General features: G+C 36.2%; 1 protein-coding gene across 1 annotated transcript; it reads left to right on the forward strand.

Moving 5' to 3' along the window:
- The first annotated feature begins 9,239 nt into the window (after nucleotides 1-9,239).
- On the forward strand, nucleotides 9,240-17,329 carry LOC21409907 (translation machinery-associated protein 22). The gene is made up of 7 exons (XM_024161432.1): nucleotides 9,240-9,705; nucleotides 9,852-9,941; nucleotides 15,757-15,809; nucleotides 15,927-16,008; nucleotides 16,075-16,142; nucleotides 16,235-16,318; nucleotides 16,921-17,329. The coding sequence occupies exons 1-7, from the start codon at nucleotides 9,558-9,560 to the stop codon at nucleotides 16,975-16,977; spliced, it is 582 nt and encodes a 193-aa protein (XP_024017200.1). The 5' UTR covers nucleotides 9,240-9,557; the 3' UTR covers nucleotides 16,978-17,329.
- Nucleotides 17,330-17,743: the final 414 nt, after the last annotated feature.

Raw genomic sequence — 17,743 nt, forward strand, 5'->3', positions numbered from 1 at the left:
TGGTCGAAGTTGACTAAAATAAAGGCAGCAATTGATTGCGACAATTAATCAATATATCGCTTCAATACTTATCAGCCACGCCAGTGTGGTACTATTTAATATTTGAAGGCAGAAAATACAAGAGAAGAAGGGGTTTTTTCAGATCGAGACTTCCTCCCGACAAAATGGTCATGTTCTTTTCGCTGTTTCGAGTTTAAAATTTGAGTTTTGTTATATTAAAAAGCTCTAAAAAATAGTTACATTTAATTTTTTTGCTACAGTAAAAAGCTCTCACACAACATCACATCTCAACTCGAATTAGCGAACCGAACGGACCCTAGTTTGTAATCCTATATGATTAAAATCACGTTATATTAAAAAAATATACAAGATAAATAATTTTTAATACGAATTCTGTTCATTTTATTAATTTGAGTTTAAAATTTAAGTCTTATTACAGTAAAAAACTATAAAAAAAATAATCACATTTAACTTTTTTATTACAGTAAAAAATTTTCACATAAAATCACATATCAACTCAAATTAAAAACTCGAATTAACGAACTAAACAGGCACATAATAGTTGAAAACAGAATTTTTTCAGTAATTTATTTTTTCAATCCCTACAAAAAAAAAATCTCCATAAAATAGAAAAAAGGCATGGCTAGGTTGATAATTAATCCTTGGAAACATTTACATTAATCGTCAATAGCAAAAAAAAGAAGCAAAAATATTATATTATCATATATTGTTACCCAATTATCACATTTATCACGTCGCAATGTAAAACCTAACTGTCATATTTATTGCCGTATGAATTTTATTATGTTGCGTCGATGATTCTGAGCGGGAATGAACACCACCGCCGGTGGTGATAAATGTTAATATTGCTCATATATAGTAGTCAAACAAAATATTGATCGATTTTTGTTTCTCTTGAAAGCGTACAACATCAATGTAAATATGTGAGTATCATGTATGTGTGTATATATTTATATTTATATATGTTTCTGATAAAGCTAAAAATTTCTAGCCTGTAATAAGATAATTGCTGAAACATTGTAACCTCCAGAGAAAGGTAAGCTTAATAATAACATGCGGATCTTGAGCACGAAGAAATACCAGCATAAATGTGCCATTAAAATTAGAGTTCTACAACTTCCTAAAAAAAATCCAGTTCTATAATGGCGTTTCACATGAAACTTCGAACACAATCAAATACATCAAATACCATGAGAAAAAAAATAAAAAAGATGGGAAAAAATCAATTCCCAACGAATTCATTCCCTTTTGCGGATGATCCAGCTTCTTCTACCTTTTCCTTACCCACAATATTCCGCTTTCCATTTTCCTTGAAGCTAGCACTGCATTGTGCAAGAAATGAAACATATTATTGTCATGTATATGAATTATATGTAACACATGCACTAACCAGTCTATCATAATTAAGCAAAAATTGACATTGGAAAATTAATCACGCACTGAATATAATAACAGAGACTCGGCACGTGTTGCGCATATGATAAACCTCAATATCTTTTGCAATTAATGATATAATTGATCTGATGGACCCTTTTAAGACATGATCGTTTAGAATCGTGCGTCTAAAATTGTAAGAATTAACACATTGAAATTATATTTGCTCTACTTGGTGTTGCTACGTGAGATATGTACAGGTCGTTCGGTGCCCTGATGGTTTCATTTTTTGTTTGTAAATGGGGTGTTATAAACCTTATACTATAATTTTTTTTTTATTTTTTAAAAAAGTCTCTGCTTGGCTTGTTAATTTTCAATATATAGAGAGAGAAAATTTGACATAAAATGAGACAATGCTAGCTGTATATACTTGATTGGATAGCTGTATATACTTGATTGGACAAAAGATATTAATAATCTAATCGTGGTGTGTGCTATGTAAGTGCATATAAACAATCCTTAACTAATGATAGAATAATTAAAGCAAGACAAAAAAATAATAACGACAGAATTAATTTGTCATATTCCTTTCAAACATGACAGTGAAAATGGTGTGTATCCTAAACTATAAGATTAACATAATTTAAGTATTTACACTAATGCATTGGAGTTTATGAGAAAATTGTGCCCAACAACATCTCTTTTCTAAGCTGGTTAAGAACCGCATTATATTATGTGGATCCTCTAATCGTCACAACTTTTTGTTGTTAAAATGACAGTTTTGACCTTCTAGGTATACAAGATGGGGCGGAATACACAGATCACAAATTCACAAATTGATCTTTCATAACTATAGCAGTACCAACAATGGATTTCGTTGTTGTGTTTCTCATAGCTTTACTTGGGAGGGACTCGCCAGATCCTCCGATTCTTTTCATCTGTAGCACATGTAAGTGATCAAGAGGTTCAATTTCTAGTTAGAATGGAGGATTTCAATTGAATTTGAGCAGCGGTCGCAGGGTGAAGTTCATCTCTGTTGTCTCGAATGCATAGGGATAGATTGCCAGAGATCGATGACGACGGACGACGATGAGGTCGGCCAATGTGAGGCAGTTGTGTTGGGACAACCATGGAGACAAGAGAGAGGTAGAGAATAATACGAGAAGAAAGAAGAGAGCTAGGGTTATTTGATGGACAATTTTGGTATTTGAAATCTGAAAATAATTTGTTCTAAAGGAAGGAAGATTTGGTGGTATTACTCTATCCAACTATACCAAGAATGGTATTTTCTTGATTAACCCTAAATTTATTACGATAATATTTCATTAGATCATGAAATGGGGAAATGAGATATATACCATTCAGAGTGTATGGGTCTTGGACTTTTATTCCTTACTTTTGATTAATATCCTTTTTAGTCAAATAACTTTATTAGTCAAAAGAGTATTAATTAAAGAATAAGAGATAAAAATCTAAACACATGCACTCCAAGGGTAAATTTAACAATTTTTTCTCATAAAATACATGCATCAGAGTCAGCATAAGCATGGGAAACTGAGCCCTTGTGCCTTGTGGGCCTAAGTACTGGTCACCTTATTTAGGAGAAAAGAGACAAATACTCTCTTAGAGTACATAAGTCAAGATTTTTACAATTTACTCTTAATTAATACTATTTTAGTCAAATAACTCTATTAGTCAAAATGTATTAATCAAGAATAATGGGTAAAAGTCAATGCTATGTACTCTTAAAGGTGAGTTCAGTAATTCTCTCCCTTATTTATTTATTTTTTTTTGAAAACTTATCTCTTTGTCCTCTTTTTTCTTATTTTGTCCCTCATTAATTTTTCTAATTTTAAACTTCTTGCATAACGTTGTAAAAAATTTATCTTTACATTTTTAATTCTTAATTCTTAATTATACTTTTCTTTTCTTGGTTTGACTCAAAAATTTTCTAATTTCGTATTTCAGATGTAATGTCTTAAAAAAATTTGCATTTACACACTTTAGTTTTCACTTATAGTTAAACCCTATTATTTCAATTTTTTCCTCGTATCCATTATTTAAATTTATAAACCCAAATATATAAACCAAAATTGGAATACAGTACCACTTAAATTTATATAAGGAAGAAACACACGCAAAAAAAAAAGTATACACACAGATCAATAAAAAAGAGATATATAGTAACCAAAATTATGAAATTTTTAGTATTTGTTACATTACAATTTTAGTTCAAAACTTTGGTTTGAATCAAAATTTTTCTGAAAAAATTTCGCGCTCTATCCCTATATGCTCAGAATGAAAATAGCGTACACTTATACAGTATTATTACCCTAATATTCCACAATCTTTTCAAGTAAAATAAACACATAAAAAAAATGTACTTATATATAGTTTGGTTTTTAGTTTATAACCTGAATTGATCTCTGATTTCATCAAGACTTCCAAGAATGTTCCCTTGCTGAAGAGACGCCACCATTTGGTCAATCCGCTGGAGATCAAAGGGGCTCAATGCTGACCCTTCTTCCAAAGTCGACTGGTAAACATATCCATCGTGGGCTTCAGTGTTCTTATTACCCACAAGATCAATCAAACATAAAAGAAACCAATGTCAATTTTCATGCAAGAAAACTCAACAAACAAAAAAACATATATAAAAGAATTATGAGATAGTACTAATAAGGATAAAAATACAACAATAAGATTCAATTTTCAAATCATATCATATTAAAAAGATGATAATTTGATAAAAATTTGACGGTTCTGAGTCTTGTTCTATCGTTGAAGTATTATACTCATTACCTTATTGATAAAGTTATTTTCCATAATATAGAATATGAAGGGGAAAAAAAACCGATAGTGACTATTTCTAAACCGCCAATTTTTCTTTTTTAAATTACTTTGTAATATGTCTATGTTTTTTAGTATGATATCATATAGAATATCTCAATAAAGAAAAATAATGCTCACCAAATCAATAGCTCTAGGAAACTGAACCCCATCAAGCATCTGGCGATCATGATGATCTTGTTGCTGATGATCATCTCTCACCGGAGCATAAGCCATCGGAGGGGGAGAAATGGTCAGCACCGGAGACGCCCGCACCGGATTATTCAAACCGTTACCGCCGCCGCCACGGCCACGCAAGATCATAAGCTGCTCCATCCCGGCAGCTTGCGTACGCCTTTTATGTTTCCAGATCACTCTCTCCCTGTAGAGAGCGAGGTGGCGATTCACCGCCGCTAGTTCCTTCTCGGCGAACTCGAGCTGCGATTCGAGGCCTCGGATAATGCCGTAGCAGCCATGCACCGGATCGCTCCTCCTGGCGTTGCCCTCGGCGAGTAAGGAATCCGCGGTGTCTTTCTTCTGGCCTGGCTTCACGGAGGCCATGATCTTCTGTACGTTGCTCGCACCGAAAAGCCGGTGAGCGTTTTGGAATTCCTTGAATCTGGTTGAGGGAAAATAAGGAGCGAATTCGCATTGCTGGTCGCAGTTTTTCCTTTGGAGCTTACAACAAGCGCAAGTTTGGTGTTCACTAGACAAAGCCATAACTATTTTTTACTGAGAGAATGTAAGGAGAAGTACTATGTAATGTGTGTGAATATAGGGATGATATTATGCGAAATATAGAGGAAATGAAATGAGGGTTTTTATAGAGAGGAGAGAGTAGGGTTCAAGTCCTTTGACAATAAGTTGGATAGCCTCAGGCAATTGTTTTTTTTTTTTTTTTTTTTTTTTTTTTTTAAATATATATACAATACGGAATTGCATTCGCGCGCTCCCGAGCCTAAACTACGCCGACTCACCCGTGACAAGGGACACTATAAAATAAAAGATAAAGGAGTTCCTCAAAAAAGAAAAAAGAGAAGAAAACAAATACTCTTTAAATGTATGAGTCTGAATTTTACTCTCTGCTCTTAATATGTTTTTAGTTAAATAATTACAAAAGAGTATTAATTAATAGTAAGGAGTAAAAATCATAAAGAAAAAAACAGATAAGAGAACACTGTTTTTCTTCTTATGATTATTCTAGTTACCAATTTCGAAATATAGTATCATATTCAAAGTTACATAAATGGTTAAGAATTCAATAGTGTTATGGTTGGAAATATTCTGGTATTGCCATTTACGTTAAGAATACACTAGTGTTATGGTTGGACTCAATTCATTCTATCCAAACCACCACCCCTCACCCCTTAAAAAAAAAAAAAAAAGATTATCCATTCCATAAGTGTCCTGGTTTTAACGACTCTTTCTTACTATATACATATGAGGAAGAAAATTTGTCTTTACTTCTTCATTCAATAAGTGTCCGGGTTCCTTTCCTATTATATTTGTCCTAGTTACAAATTAATTTCGAAATATGGTGTATCATTACACAGATGGGTTATAACAAATTCTATTTTGTTATGGTTAGAAACGTTCTGGTATTAATTGCCATTTATATTAGAGTTCGGGACACGATTAGTTTGCAGGGACTATTTTATTCCATTCGCCAGATAAAATATCGTGTGTCCATTCCATAAATGTCCTGTTTTTTAACCTTCCTTAAGCATAGTTTTTCGAAAATTCAAATTTACTGTAAAACAGAAGAAAGTTCCTCCAAAATACTGTCCCGGTTCGTTCCTTCAACATAATTTAATCTTACTGCATAGCAGCATATGAGGAATAAAATTCGTCTTAAGTTATTTACTATAAACGAAGATATATGCTCGCCAGATTTTCACTTTAAATAATTCCATTTAAATGTTTCCGATATTATACATATATTATATTAATATGAATAAATATATTTGCTTACAACTCAGAATATACTCGTATATATACAAACTTGCATAAATTCATAGTTGAATTAAAGTTTTATTTTAAACAAAATCACGTGGTTAAAGCTATATGTAGAATTTCAATTATGTTCTACTTTCACATGAAGCTTCACTAGAAATGAAGGAACAGTAGCTGAATATTTCTACTGTACATTAAAAAAAGTAACCCTTAAATGCCGAGATAGCACGATCAAAAGTCAAAACCTAGGCTGTGTTTAGAGTTGTTTTCGTTTTTATTTTCACGTTTTTTGAGAAAAAAATAAAAATAGGAGAGAAACGACGTTTGACACAATTAAAGACAAAAAATGGAAATGAAAACGATTTTTTGGTTTAGTGTAAAATGAGAGAAATGAAAAACGACTTTTAGTCGTTTTTTATTTTTTGTTTTCGTTTTCTCATCTCTCAAGTAGAGAGAGAGAGAAATTAATTGATTTTTATATTGAAAACAATCTCTTGAAAACACTACCAAATGCATTTTTAAAAATAATTTCTATATAAGATTAAAAACGTTTTCATTTCCATTTTCATACAAAAAATAAAACCATTTTAGAATGAATTTCAAACGTACCCCTAGTTGCGCATCTCCACCTTCTCCTAAAAAGAAACAAAGCGGAGAACTAGTGCCTATTAACCCTAACATTATCAGTTGCAAAAAATAAAAAAAATAAAAAAAAAGAAATATTGGCAGATTTGATCTAGTTGGAAAAATTAATGGCTTGGTAACCCATTTTGAGGTACCATTTTGAGTGAGATCCATTTTGTATTAGTGGTGGATCAATGTAGATTTGTGTCCTCCTCCATAAGGAGATCAAGATGATATATTCACATTCTCAAGATCATGCACGGGTAAATAAAAAATTTATTCCCAAAGTGTACCCATGAAGTTTGAAAAATTAAAGTAAAAAATCTTGTCCCATATGGAAAGACATGAATGTGATTGTCTCTTCTAAACCCTATAAAAGAAGAGAAGTCCAATCCATTCGAAAACATGCTAAAATAATAGCTCTCTCATATCTCTTAAGTTTTCTCTGTAAGTGTCTAGCTTATGTTATGTGTAATAAGGTTCCGGCAGCTTTTTAATTTGTTGAAGTACTTACATGGTGCACCGCATTGAGGAGACAAATTTGTTTTAACAGCATTCAAGAAAGACAATTACGGCAACACAATTATTTTGTAAATTTCTCTTTTCAATTTTGCTGCAAATTGTTTTTACAATGTTAAGTTACTGCTACAGAGTGAATGTTAATAAATATACAAAAGAAAAGCAAGAACAACTTTGAAAAAAAAATAATGTGAAACTCTGTTTATGTAATTGTGTAGAAAAAAATTTCTGAAATATTTATGCAAGTTCAACTGGGCAACCAAGTAGCAGCCTATTGGTTTCCTATCAAGATACCCTGTTCTCGACAACCAAGTTGCAGCCTATTTCTGAAATTTCTGAAAATTGCACTTTCTCGATCTCTTTCTCTCGCTCAGCTGCCAACACAACGATGAAAACTAATTTCCCGGGGAAATCGATCGATTGGCGACGAACAGCACCTCTCGTCGCGGAGAAGCAATTCTGCGGTCGTCTTCATGGCTCTGCTCTATAATGATAGATCTCCTCCACAGCCCATCTGATGGACGCTAGAATCTGATTGTGAGCAGATCTCCAAGACGGAGACGAGGGGAGATGCCGGAGCTGGGGTGACGACGACACGGTGCTACAGAGGAGAGGGCGAGAAAAGAAAATCGGCCGGAGTTAATCACTGATTAACCGGACATGCGCACGGTGGTAGGGAGGCGGATATCTCTTCTAGTGCGATAACTACTTTGGGACCGTGATTATCTCTACCGTCGCAACCATGGATTTGTGAAGAAGAGAGGAAAAGAAATGATACATGCAGAATAAAAGCTTTGCAGATTAGATTGAGAAGAGGAAGAGAGAGGAGAAAACAGTTCAGATGGCTATTTTAGAATTGATCATGTTTTTTATTTTTTACGTTTTTTTGAGAAAAAAAATAAAAATATTTTTAAAATGTTGTTTGGTATAATAAAAATAAAAATTTTTTTTTTTAATTTAATATAAAATGAGAGAGAAATGAAAAATAATTTTTAATCATTTTTTATTTTTTATTTTTGTTTTCTCATCTCTCGAGCAAAGAGAAAGAGATAGAGACATTAATGTATTTTTTTAGACTGAAAATAATCTCTTAATAAAATTACTAAACGCATTTTTAAAAATGATTTCTGTCTGAGATTGAAAATGTTTTCATTTTTATTTTCATACAAAAACAAAATCATTTTGAAACGAATTCTAAACGCACCCGATATTTCTAATTTTAAAAAATTATAATCAATTACAATTGTTTACTTGAACACAACTCTAAAATCTTGTATTAAAAAAAACAAAAAATTGTGATTAAATGTTAGAATTGTTGATGTTTAACCATCAACTCAATTAGGTTGAGTTTTAAAGGGAACTGCCACATTTTTGGGGCAAGGATTGACATATGCTGGATACTAAAAACATTTCAATGGTTGCCATGATGCCACAAAAATTTTGGTAGCATTATCAAGACTAATACCAGCATTTATATTTATATATACGAACACCACGATCAGAATTTCTCCCGAAACATCCAAATTTCTAGAAGCTGACGTTGCTCATGTCAGCGATCAAGGCTCTAGCATCGGCGACCAAATTAGTCGCGTCAGCTATGAAGTTATAGAGTCGGAATTCAAAATCGCCTCCTAACTAAACTCCCAAAGAGAATGATGGAGAGAGATCTCCCCGGGTGCGGAGGAACTCCCAACCGACAAGATCGTCATGATAGGTTGAGCACAACGGAGACGAAGAATCGCGGAGAAGCTTCGCGCGATTCTTCGTCTCGGTCACCGGAGAAGCGTGGCGGCGGCAGGAGAGAGAAGACGAAGAGTGAGAAGAGGAAAAAGGAAAAACAGGAAAATATCATAGCAAAGAAACCATAATTTATGTGGGGGTACTTAAGACTTATTACTCTAAATTTTATTATGCCATATGGAACAATTTTAGGGACCTTACTTAAGACTTGATTCGCCTGTTGGGCCTGGAGAGTATCGAGCCCAGCAGTATCATTAACACACCTTCTACAGAACAAAACGACGCCATTTTAGCATTCTCTTCAGGTAGAGAAGCTGAAACCAAAGCACCTTCCCGTCAATTAATCATCATCAACGAGAACTGCACTGCCCAAAAAACAAAAAGGATCCTTCTTCCAGCGTTGCCAAAACGCAGCGTTTCGACCTTCTCTATCATCACAATCACTTCTGCTTCACTCGCGAGCCCTAGTTCTTCTTCTTCTTCTTCTTCTTCCTTCCATGGCGGAGAAGCCCCAACCGTTTCGCGTACTTTACTGTGCGGTGTGCAGTTTGCCCGCCGAGTACTGCGAATTCGGACCCGATTTCGAGAAGTGCAAGCCATGGTTGATCCAGAACGCCCCCGACCTCTACCCCGATCTCGTTAAAGGTTCTTCCCAAGAAACCCTAATTTCACTCTCTCATTCACAATTCACTGTTGATTTTTTCGTTTGTTTGTTTGTTTTTGTTTTTGTTTTTTGTTTTTTTGTTTTCTTTTCCTTATTTTGTTTGAAGTTTTTGTTTTGAATTGAGTAGATTCAAACGCGAAAGAAGCTGATAAAGTCGCCGAGCAGTTGCAATCTACGGGAATTTTTTCGGGAGGTGGCGAGGGAGCTGCTTCTTCTGGTGAGTTTATTATTGTAGTAATGTATGTGGATTAAACTTCCAAATTGTTGAATGACCAGTGAGTTATTCTATTGAGTGATTACTGTATATGCAGTGGCGGAGCCATGAATTCCGTGGGGCATAAGTGTTTTCAAAGTTTTAAACTAAAACAATAGTACAATTATTCTTTTTTATTATTATTATTTTGTATTCCAAATGAATCAATTTTCTAATTAAGTTTAATTCACTTTTCAAGGTCTATATTACAAAAAGAACGAAAACAACAGAGAGAAATCTGTGAAATGAAGCATTCTGTATATTGCTTGCTTAGGAAACCGAGAGAAGAGGTCCTTATACACACTGGAAACGAGAGAAGCAGGAGTTTGTTGTAACAAACCCCCAGCTCAGCAAAGAAAGTAAAAATTAAAGAAAACATCAATCTACTTAGTCTTATTTACAAGCTAACATCTAATTAACCCTTTTTTACAATCTCAACCCCAAAACTCTTAATACTCCCCCTTGGAGAATGAATGTTCTGAATTCCCATCTTGTCCAGAAGAGAAGCAAATTGAGATGGAGAAAGTGGCTTCATCATTATATCTGCAACTTGATGTTGAGAAGCTACATGTAGAGTCTTTTAGCTTCCGTTTAGAATTTTCTCTCGAATAATGTAACAATCAATCTCTATATGCTTAGTTCTTTCATGAAAGACAGGATTGGCTGCTATATGGAGAGCAGTCTCGTTATCACAATACAAAACTGCAGGCCTTGAATGGTCGACTTCAAGGTCCTTGAGCAAGGAAAGCAACCACATAAGCTCACATGTTGCGTTGGACTTTGATTTGTACTCCGCCTCAGCTGTAGACCTAGCAACAGTATGTTGCTTCTTGGATTTCCAAGAAACCAGTGAGTTTCCAAGAAAAATACAGAATGCACTAATGGACCTTCTACTATCCGGACAAGAAGCCCAGTCTGAATCAGCAAAACCTCTCAAGTGAACTAAGGAAGTAGAAGGAAAAAAGATCCCTTGCCCAACGGTTGCCTTGACATATTGAAGTACCCGCTGCATAGCCTTCAAGTGAGGAACTCTTGGTTTGGCAAGAAATTGACTTAACTTGTTGACAGAGTATGACAAGTTTGGTCTGGTTATTGTGAGGTATAACAGCTTCCTAATAATTCTTCTGTATTGAGTTGGATCATCAAGCAATTCTCCCTCATCTTGGGAAAGTTTCACATTGGGATCCATAGGTGTCTTCCTCGTTTTACATCCGAGATACCCAGTATCTGAAAGAAGCTGCAAGGCATAATGTCTCTGGCTTAAGGAGATGCTTGTATTTGATCTAGCCACTTCTATCCCCAGAAAGTATTTCAATCCTCCCAAGTCCTTGAGCTTGAAGCAGCTGTCAAGAAAAGTCTTGAAATCCTCCACTAGTTTCTCATTGTTAGTGGCAATAACAATATCATCTACATAGACTAACAAGGCAATAAAAGAGGCTCCATTCCTCTTTATAAACAGAGAGTTGTCCGCAGCAGCTTGTTTGAAGCCTTGCTCAAGTAATGCACTTGAGAACTTGGAGAACCATTGGCGAGAGGCTTGTTTAAGCCTATAGAGAGACTTATGTAACCGGCAGACAGGGTTAGGTGGTAAAGGCTCCCCCTCACGGTGATAACCATGAGGTAAGGACACATAAACTTCCTCTTGGAGATCACCGTGAAGAAAGGCATTATTTACATCAAGTTGGGTGAGAGACCAACCATGGATGGCAGCGAGAGCAAGAAGGACCTTAATGGTCACCATTTAGCAACAGGGGCAAAGGTATCAAGGTAGTCAATACCTTCTTATTGTGTGTATCCTTTAGCGACGAGACGGGCTTTGTAACGCTCTAAAGTTCCATCAGCTCGGTACTTGAGTTTGTACACCCATTTACAGCCAATTGGATGTTTCCCAGGAGGAAGAGTGGTCACGGACCATGTGTCATTTTGCTCAAGAGCCTCAAGCTCGGCAGTCATTGCCTTTCTCCATTCCGGGACAGCAACAGCCTGTGACAAACTAGATGGTTTGAAGTGTGTGGAGACGGCATGGACAAAAGCTTTATGGTCATGGGATAACTTGTCATAGCTCAACACATGAGAGAGGGGGTGAGCTGTGGATGATGAAAGGTGAGAGACACTGGAACAATGATAGTCTCGAAGATAGGAAGGGGGTTTGACATGACGAGTTGGACGTGTGGAGGAGGAAGTAGTAGAATCAGGTAGATTACCTGATATAGGAGCGAAAGGCTCAGCATCATAGGCACAAGGCAACACTCGGTTAGAGAAAAAGTCTATGGAAGAATCTGAAACACTTTCTGTCTTGAAGGGAAATACTATTTCATGAAAGACAACATCTCTAGAAATGTGTGTGTGTGAAGAAAAACAAACTCTATGGCTCGAGGAGAGAACTTATTACGATGTCTAGGAAGTGTGGAACCATAACATAAAAAACCAAAAGCCTTTAGGTGGGAATATGATGGTTTCTTCTTCCAAAGGAGCTCAAAAGGAGTTTTATTTGACAAAAGAGGTGATGGAGTTCGATTAATGAGATAAATAGCTGTGAGTACACAGTCTCCCCAATAATCTAGAGGTATGTGTGATTGGAAGTGAAGGGCTCTAGCTACATTTAAGATGTGTTGATGTTTTCTTTCAACAACAGAATTTTGTTGGGGTGTGTCTGTGCAAGAGTGATAAGGGATGATCCCCTTTTTATAGAAAAACTCAAGAAATGACAATTCCTTGGCATTATCAGACCTAACCGATTTTATGGTCACATTAAACTGATTTTGAATCAAAGTGAAAAATTCTGAAAAAATAGTTTTGACATCTGATTTGGCACGAATCAAGTATACCCAGGTAAAATGTGTACAATCATCTACAATGGTTAACAAATAACGATAGCCTTCAGTAGTCATTGGTGTAAAAGGCCCCCATATGTCACAGTGTATTAATTCAAAAGGCAAAGCAGACAAAGAATTGGAAGAAACAACAGGTAGTCTACGTTGCTTATCCAAATGACATATTGAACAATGAGAAGGATCATTTGTAACATCAGTAATTTGCAATTCATTCCTCAATGTATGAATCTTTACATAACAGGGATGTCCCAACCTATAATGCCAAATTTCTCTTTCTGTTAAGATAACATTATTACAATATGTTGTAAACTTAGGGAAAATTGGTAAATGACTAGAGGAGACAGGAACTAAGCTTGTAAAGTCCAAGATGTAGTGGTTTCCTGCTACCAATTCCAATCATTCGGCCCTGAAAATGGTCCTAAAGTAAACAAGATGCAAAGTGGAAATTAACAGACAAGTGGTGACTCTGAGTGAGTGAGTTGATTGACAAGAGATTAAAATGAAACTGTGGCATGTAGAGAACATTGTGAAGAGTGAGATTATCTAACAAAGTAACAGACCCTATACGAGTGACTTCTACGGTGAGACCAGTGGGAAACGAAACAAAGGAGTTGGCTATAGGACTAGAGTTGTCAAAACATGATAAGGAGCAACAAACATGGTGTGTTGCTCCTGTGTCCAGAACCTAACATGTGGAAGGGAAATGAGCAGTAGACAAAACAGAGATAGTAGAGAGGGAAAAAAATACCACTGAAGCTTGACACTGATGGTTTGGGCTGTTGTTGATCCGAAGCAGAGCAGGCATTGGTCTGGAGTTGAGAGCTCAGAAGAGCAATGAGCTGTTGGCATTGGGAGGCAGTTAAGTCCCTGACTGAGGGCTCTGAGGTGCGCTCTTCAGGCAACATTGCTGCAACCTGGTTTGCTTGTGGCTTAGGCGGGGCTTGCTTGGGCTTTAGCTTGTAACCAGGGGGAAAACCATGGAGTTTGTAACACTTGTCCACCGTGTGACCTTGCAAGCTACAATGGGTACAGATTGGGCGGTCTCGCTTGGGCCTTGGGGAGAAATTGGACGCCGCAGCAGTGTGGGCTGTAGAAGATGAGTCTCCCATGGCCAGAGAGGTGGGAACAGGAATCCCATCGTTGATTGCCCGCTAACGCTCCTCTTGTACCACAAGAGCGAACACCTTGGTCAAAGGCGGTAAGGGGTCCATCAGGAGGATCTGAGCTCGAGTCTGGGTGAAGGACTTATTCAAACCCATAAAAAATTGCATCACGCACTCTTGCTGTTGATACTCCATCCAGCTTTTCATGCCTCCACAGCGACAAACAGGGATTGGTTGGTACAACTTCAGCTCCTCCCAGAGTATCTTCAGTCGGGTGAATACGTGCTCACATCAAGAGCACCTTGATGCAGAGCCACAAGGTGAGTCTTCATCTGGAAAATCCGCGGCCCATTACTCTGATGGAAGCGTTCATGAAGATCTGACCAGATATCAGTAGTAGTATCAATATAAAGGAGACTATCGACCATGTCTCGACTTACAACATTCAGGATCCAGGAAATCACCATGTTGTTGCAGCGTATCCACACGCCAGAGAGTAGATCGTCAGTTTCAGGCTGTGGTATGCTCCCGTCGACGAACCCGATCTTGTTCTTGGCGGTCAAAGCCATAATCATGGCTCGGCTCCAGGTGTTGTAATTGGATCCAGTGAGATGATTGGAAACCAAAACGATGCTTGGGTGATCTCCATTGTGCAGGAAATAGGGACTTGCTGAATCCCCCATGGCCGGTGGAGCTGAGGATCCAACAACCACACGATTGCCGGAGTTTCCGCCGGCCCTAGTCATTAGACGGGGAGAGGGAAAATTTCCAGAGATTGGCAGAGGATTATCGCTCTGATACCATATTACAAAAGAACGAAAACAACATAGAGAAATCTGTAAAATGAAGCATTATATATATTGCTTGCTTAGGAAACGGAGAGAAGAGATCCTTATACACACTGGAAACGAGAGAAGCAGGAGTTTGTTGTAACAAGCCTCCAGCTCAGCAAAGAAAGTAAAAATAAAGAAAATAGCAATCTACTTAGTCTTATTTACAAGCTAACATCTAATTAATCCTTATTTACAATCGCAACCCCAAAACTCTTAATAGGTCTACAATCCGCAAAGTGTGAACTTATATAGTACTGTCATTGATATTGATTTATTTAACAATTTAGGTTTGAAATATGAGATACTCAAAATCTAAACTTTAGGGTGTAGTTGAAATGTTTCTAAAAATTTCATAGATCTAAGGGGAAAACATGTAAAAAAAAAAAAAAAAATTGCATAGGGAAAAATTAACAGGCCCCACTTGGGCAGCCGGACTGCCCCCACTAAGCATAAGGTGGCTCCGCCACTGTGTATATGCTATGTAAATAATGAGTTTGTTTTTGTTTTGTGTCAATGCATGTCAATTCTTGGGCTTTATGATTTCGTGGTAACTCAGTAGTATTCTTAGGATCCTAGCCAACTTGGAAATTTGATATATATCTTCTCATCAGCCTCTTTTATGAGTTCACTTTCAATTTTCATTTTGTATAAAGCAAATATCCAGAATATACAAAAGTTTTGGATGTCATATGATGTTTGGCTAGGATTAAGAAGAGCCTAACTAATGTAGTAATGCCGCCGCCGAAAAGGATACAGAACATTTTTACTCGTAAATTCCTGATTGATGAATTTGACTTTATTGCATAATCCTGTGTGTATTTGAAATCTTACTGTGACTTTTTCTTGTGATTGAAGCGTTTGGTTTGGTCGCTGCGAAGAGTTGTTTTTAAAGTTTTTGTGTTTACAATGTTATTAGATCCTGTATCTTTCAAAAATGAAAACGTTTGCCTATCACTTGCAAACTTAAACTTTTAGTGACGTTTTTTTTTACTTTTTGGCGATACTTCAGCATCAAAGCCAGAGGAAGTCAAACGTCTTCCTGGTGGAAAGATAAAGAAAAAGGTAATTAAATACAATCCTGTACAAACGATATAAAAATGAAACCAGTGATATGGCTATGGCATTCAAGTTTTGCAAAAAGATTCATGTTGTTGAATAACTTCTTGGGTTGTTATCCAGGAGAAACCGGAAGTTGTTATTGAAAAGGTTACACGTAACAAGCGAAAATGCATTACTACTGTTAAAGGGCTGGACCTTTTTGGTGAGCAAAATGCTGCTTTGAATTTTGCGTTTCTTTTCTTTCCTTCCCCCCATGGTTACATTTCAGGTGTTAAGCTTAGTGATGCTTCAAAGAAGCTTGGGAAAAAGTTTGCTACAGGAGCCTCTGTTGTTAAGGTTTTAAAATTTCAGCAGCTTTTTTTAGTCTAATCTGCTTTTTGTTGTTAGTTGCTATGTTTTACAATGCTATTCCGAATAATTGGTTTCAGGGACCAACTGAAAAGGAACAAATTGATGTTCAAGGAGACATATTCTATGATATTGTGGAGTTCATTACAGATACCTGGCCAGATGTAAGACACTTGTATTATTACCTGCTCGCAACGTATTGTGTTGGTTATACAATTATACTTGTACTAACTTTCTCTCGTTTTATTTAGACAATAATATACCATTTAAATTGCAACTATTAGACTTCCTATACCTATTTTAAACTTCGGCCTGAAGTAGAGTTTCTATGCCCTAGAATCTGAGCTGGGGAGACGGACAATTGTAACTTCGTGGACCAAACATGTTGGATCTCACTGTTCGTATCAACATGCATTCTTTATTGTAAACATATATCCTTTTAACAAAAGTAGAAGTATGAAATACATGAAAGTGGCAAAACAATCTGATTTGGAGGCTAAGTCATCACGCGTAATTGGTTGTCGCATCCAAGTCTAAATTATCAGTTGAGAAGTTTCTTACTTGGTTCCCTGTCAGATTGTTTTGGTAGAGGATTTTTCTAGTTAATATTAGGATTGCTTAAGTTTTGCCATCATTTTACATTTATGCTATTAGGCCGTAGCACATCTTTTGTATACCGTAGTAGTTTGGTCTACTTTTTCACAGTTAAAAATAAGACGAATCTGGTTTACATTAGCTAAGCATTTCTCCTCTATGTTTTAAACAGGTTCCAGAAACTGCAATTTTCTTTATAGAAGATGGGAAAAAGGTCCCAGCTGCGTAACTTTGGAGTTGACAAGTTGTGGCAAGATAAACAGAGTGAATTTACTATCTTCCTCCTGTTGGCATGACCCAGTAACCAGATTCACGGATCTTTCGAAGTATAGAGCCGTCGGAGTTGGTAACCAAAAATGCCGAGGAGACTTTTTTTGTTTCTCTTTTCAATATTCTATACTTTTAATTTTTTTTTTTGGCGACTAATAATATTGTGGTTTTGCAGTTGAATATGGTGTTTTAATATAATGGATTTCCTATTGTAATCTGTACAGGGGCGATCTCTCTAGCATTTTTATAGTGTTTCCGGTTTATGTCCAACTAAGTAATCTAAAGGAAGGAAGATTTCCCCACTTCATGATTGATCGTTTTGCATTGGATTTTGTTTTGAGTTGACGAAGAGAAAGTAGTTAAATATGCTCATTTCTGTGGCTGATCAAGATGACGTCATTCTTTTTCTTTAATAGCACTCTTAAATGAATGCTTCAAGGCGTGTTGGCTCGCGTGGATTGCTGATTTGCACTTTGAATTAGTAGATAAGAACGCATAATTTAATGAAAGGTCGCACATTAGCAGTTTGCAACCAAACTAAGATTTTGTCGGCCAGAAAATCCTTTATTGGGAAATCCCCCAAACGACTGGTTTTTTGTGAATTCAGCAAACACAGCTCAAAAAATGTTTCTCTTGTTGAGAACTCCTAGGGAGTTAAATAAAGGAAGCAAACGGCGAATGCTTACAACATGTGTATATATATATATATATATATATATATATAG

The sequence above is a fragment of the Morus notabilis genome, unplaced genomic scaffold (assembly GCF_000414095.1).
Source record: "Morus notabilis unplaced genomic scaffold, ASM41409v2 Scaffold329, whole genome shotgun sequence".
Lineage (NCBI taxonomy): Eukaryota > Viridiplantae > Streptophyta > Magnoliopsida > Rosales > Moraceae > Morus > Morus notabilis.

What these genes read in the sequence shown, in the direction of transcription:
- LOC21409907 (XM_024161432.1), top strand. Translation starts at nt 9,558, where the DNA reads ATGGCGGAGAAGCCCCAACCGTTTCGCGTACTTTACTGTGCGGTGTGC. An exon ending in GTGGAAAGATAAAGAAAAAG is followed by an intron (nt 15,810 to 15,926) that starts GTAATTAAATAC and finishes GTTGTTATCCAG; the next exon opens with GAGAAACCGGAAGTTGTTAT. An exon ending in CAGGAGCCTCTGTTGTTAAG is followed by an intron (nt 16,143 to 16,234) that starts GTTTTAAAATTT and finishes AATTGGTTTCAG; the next exon opens with GGACCAACTGAAAAGGAACA.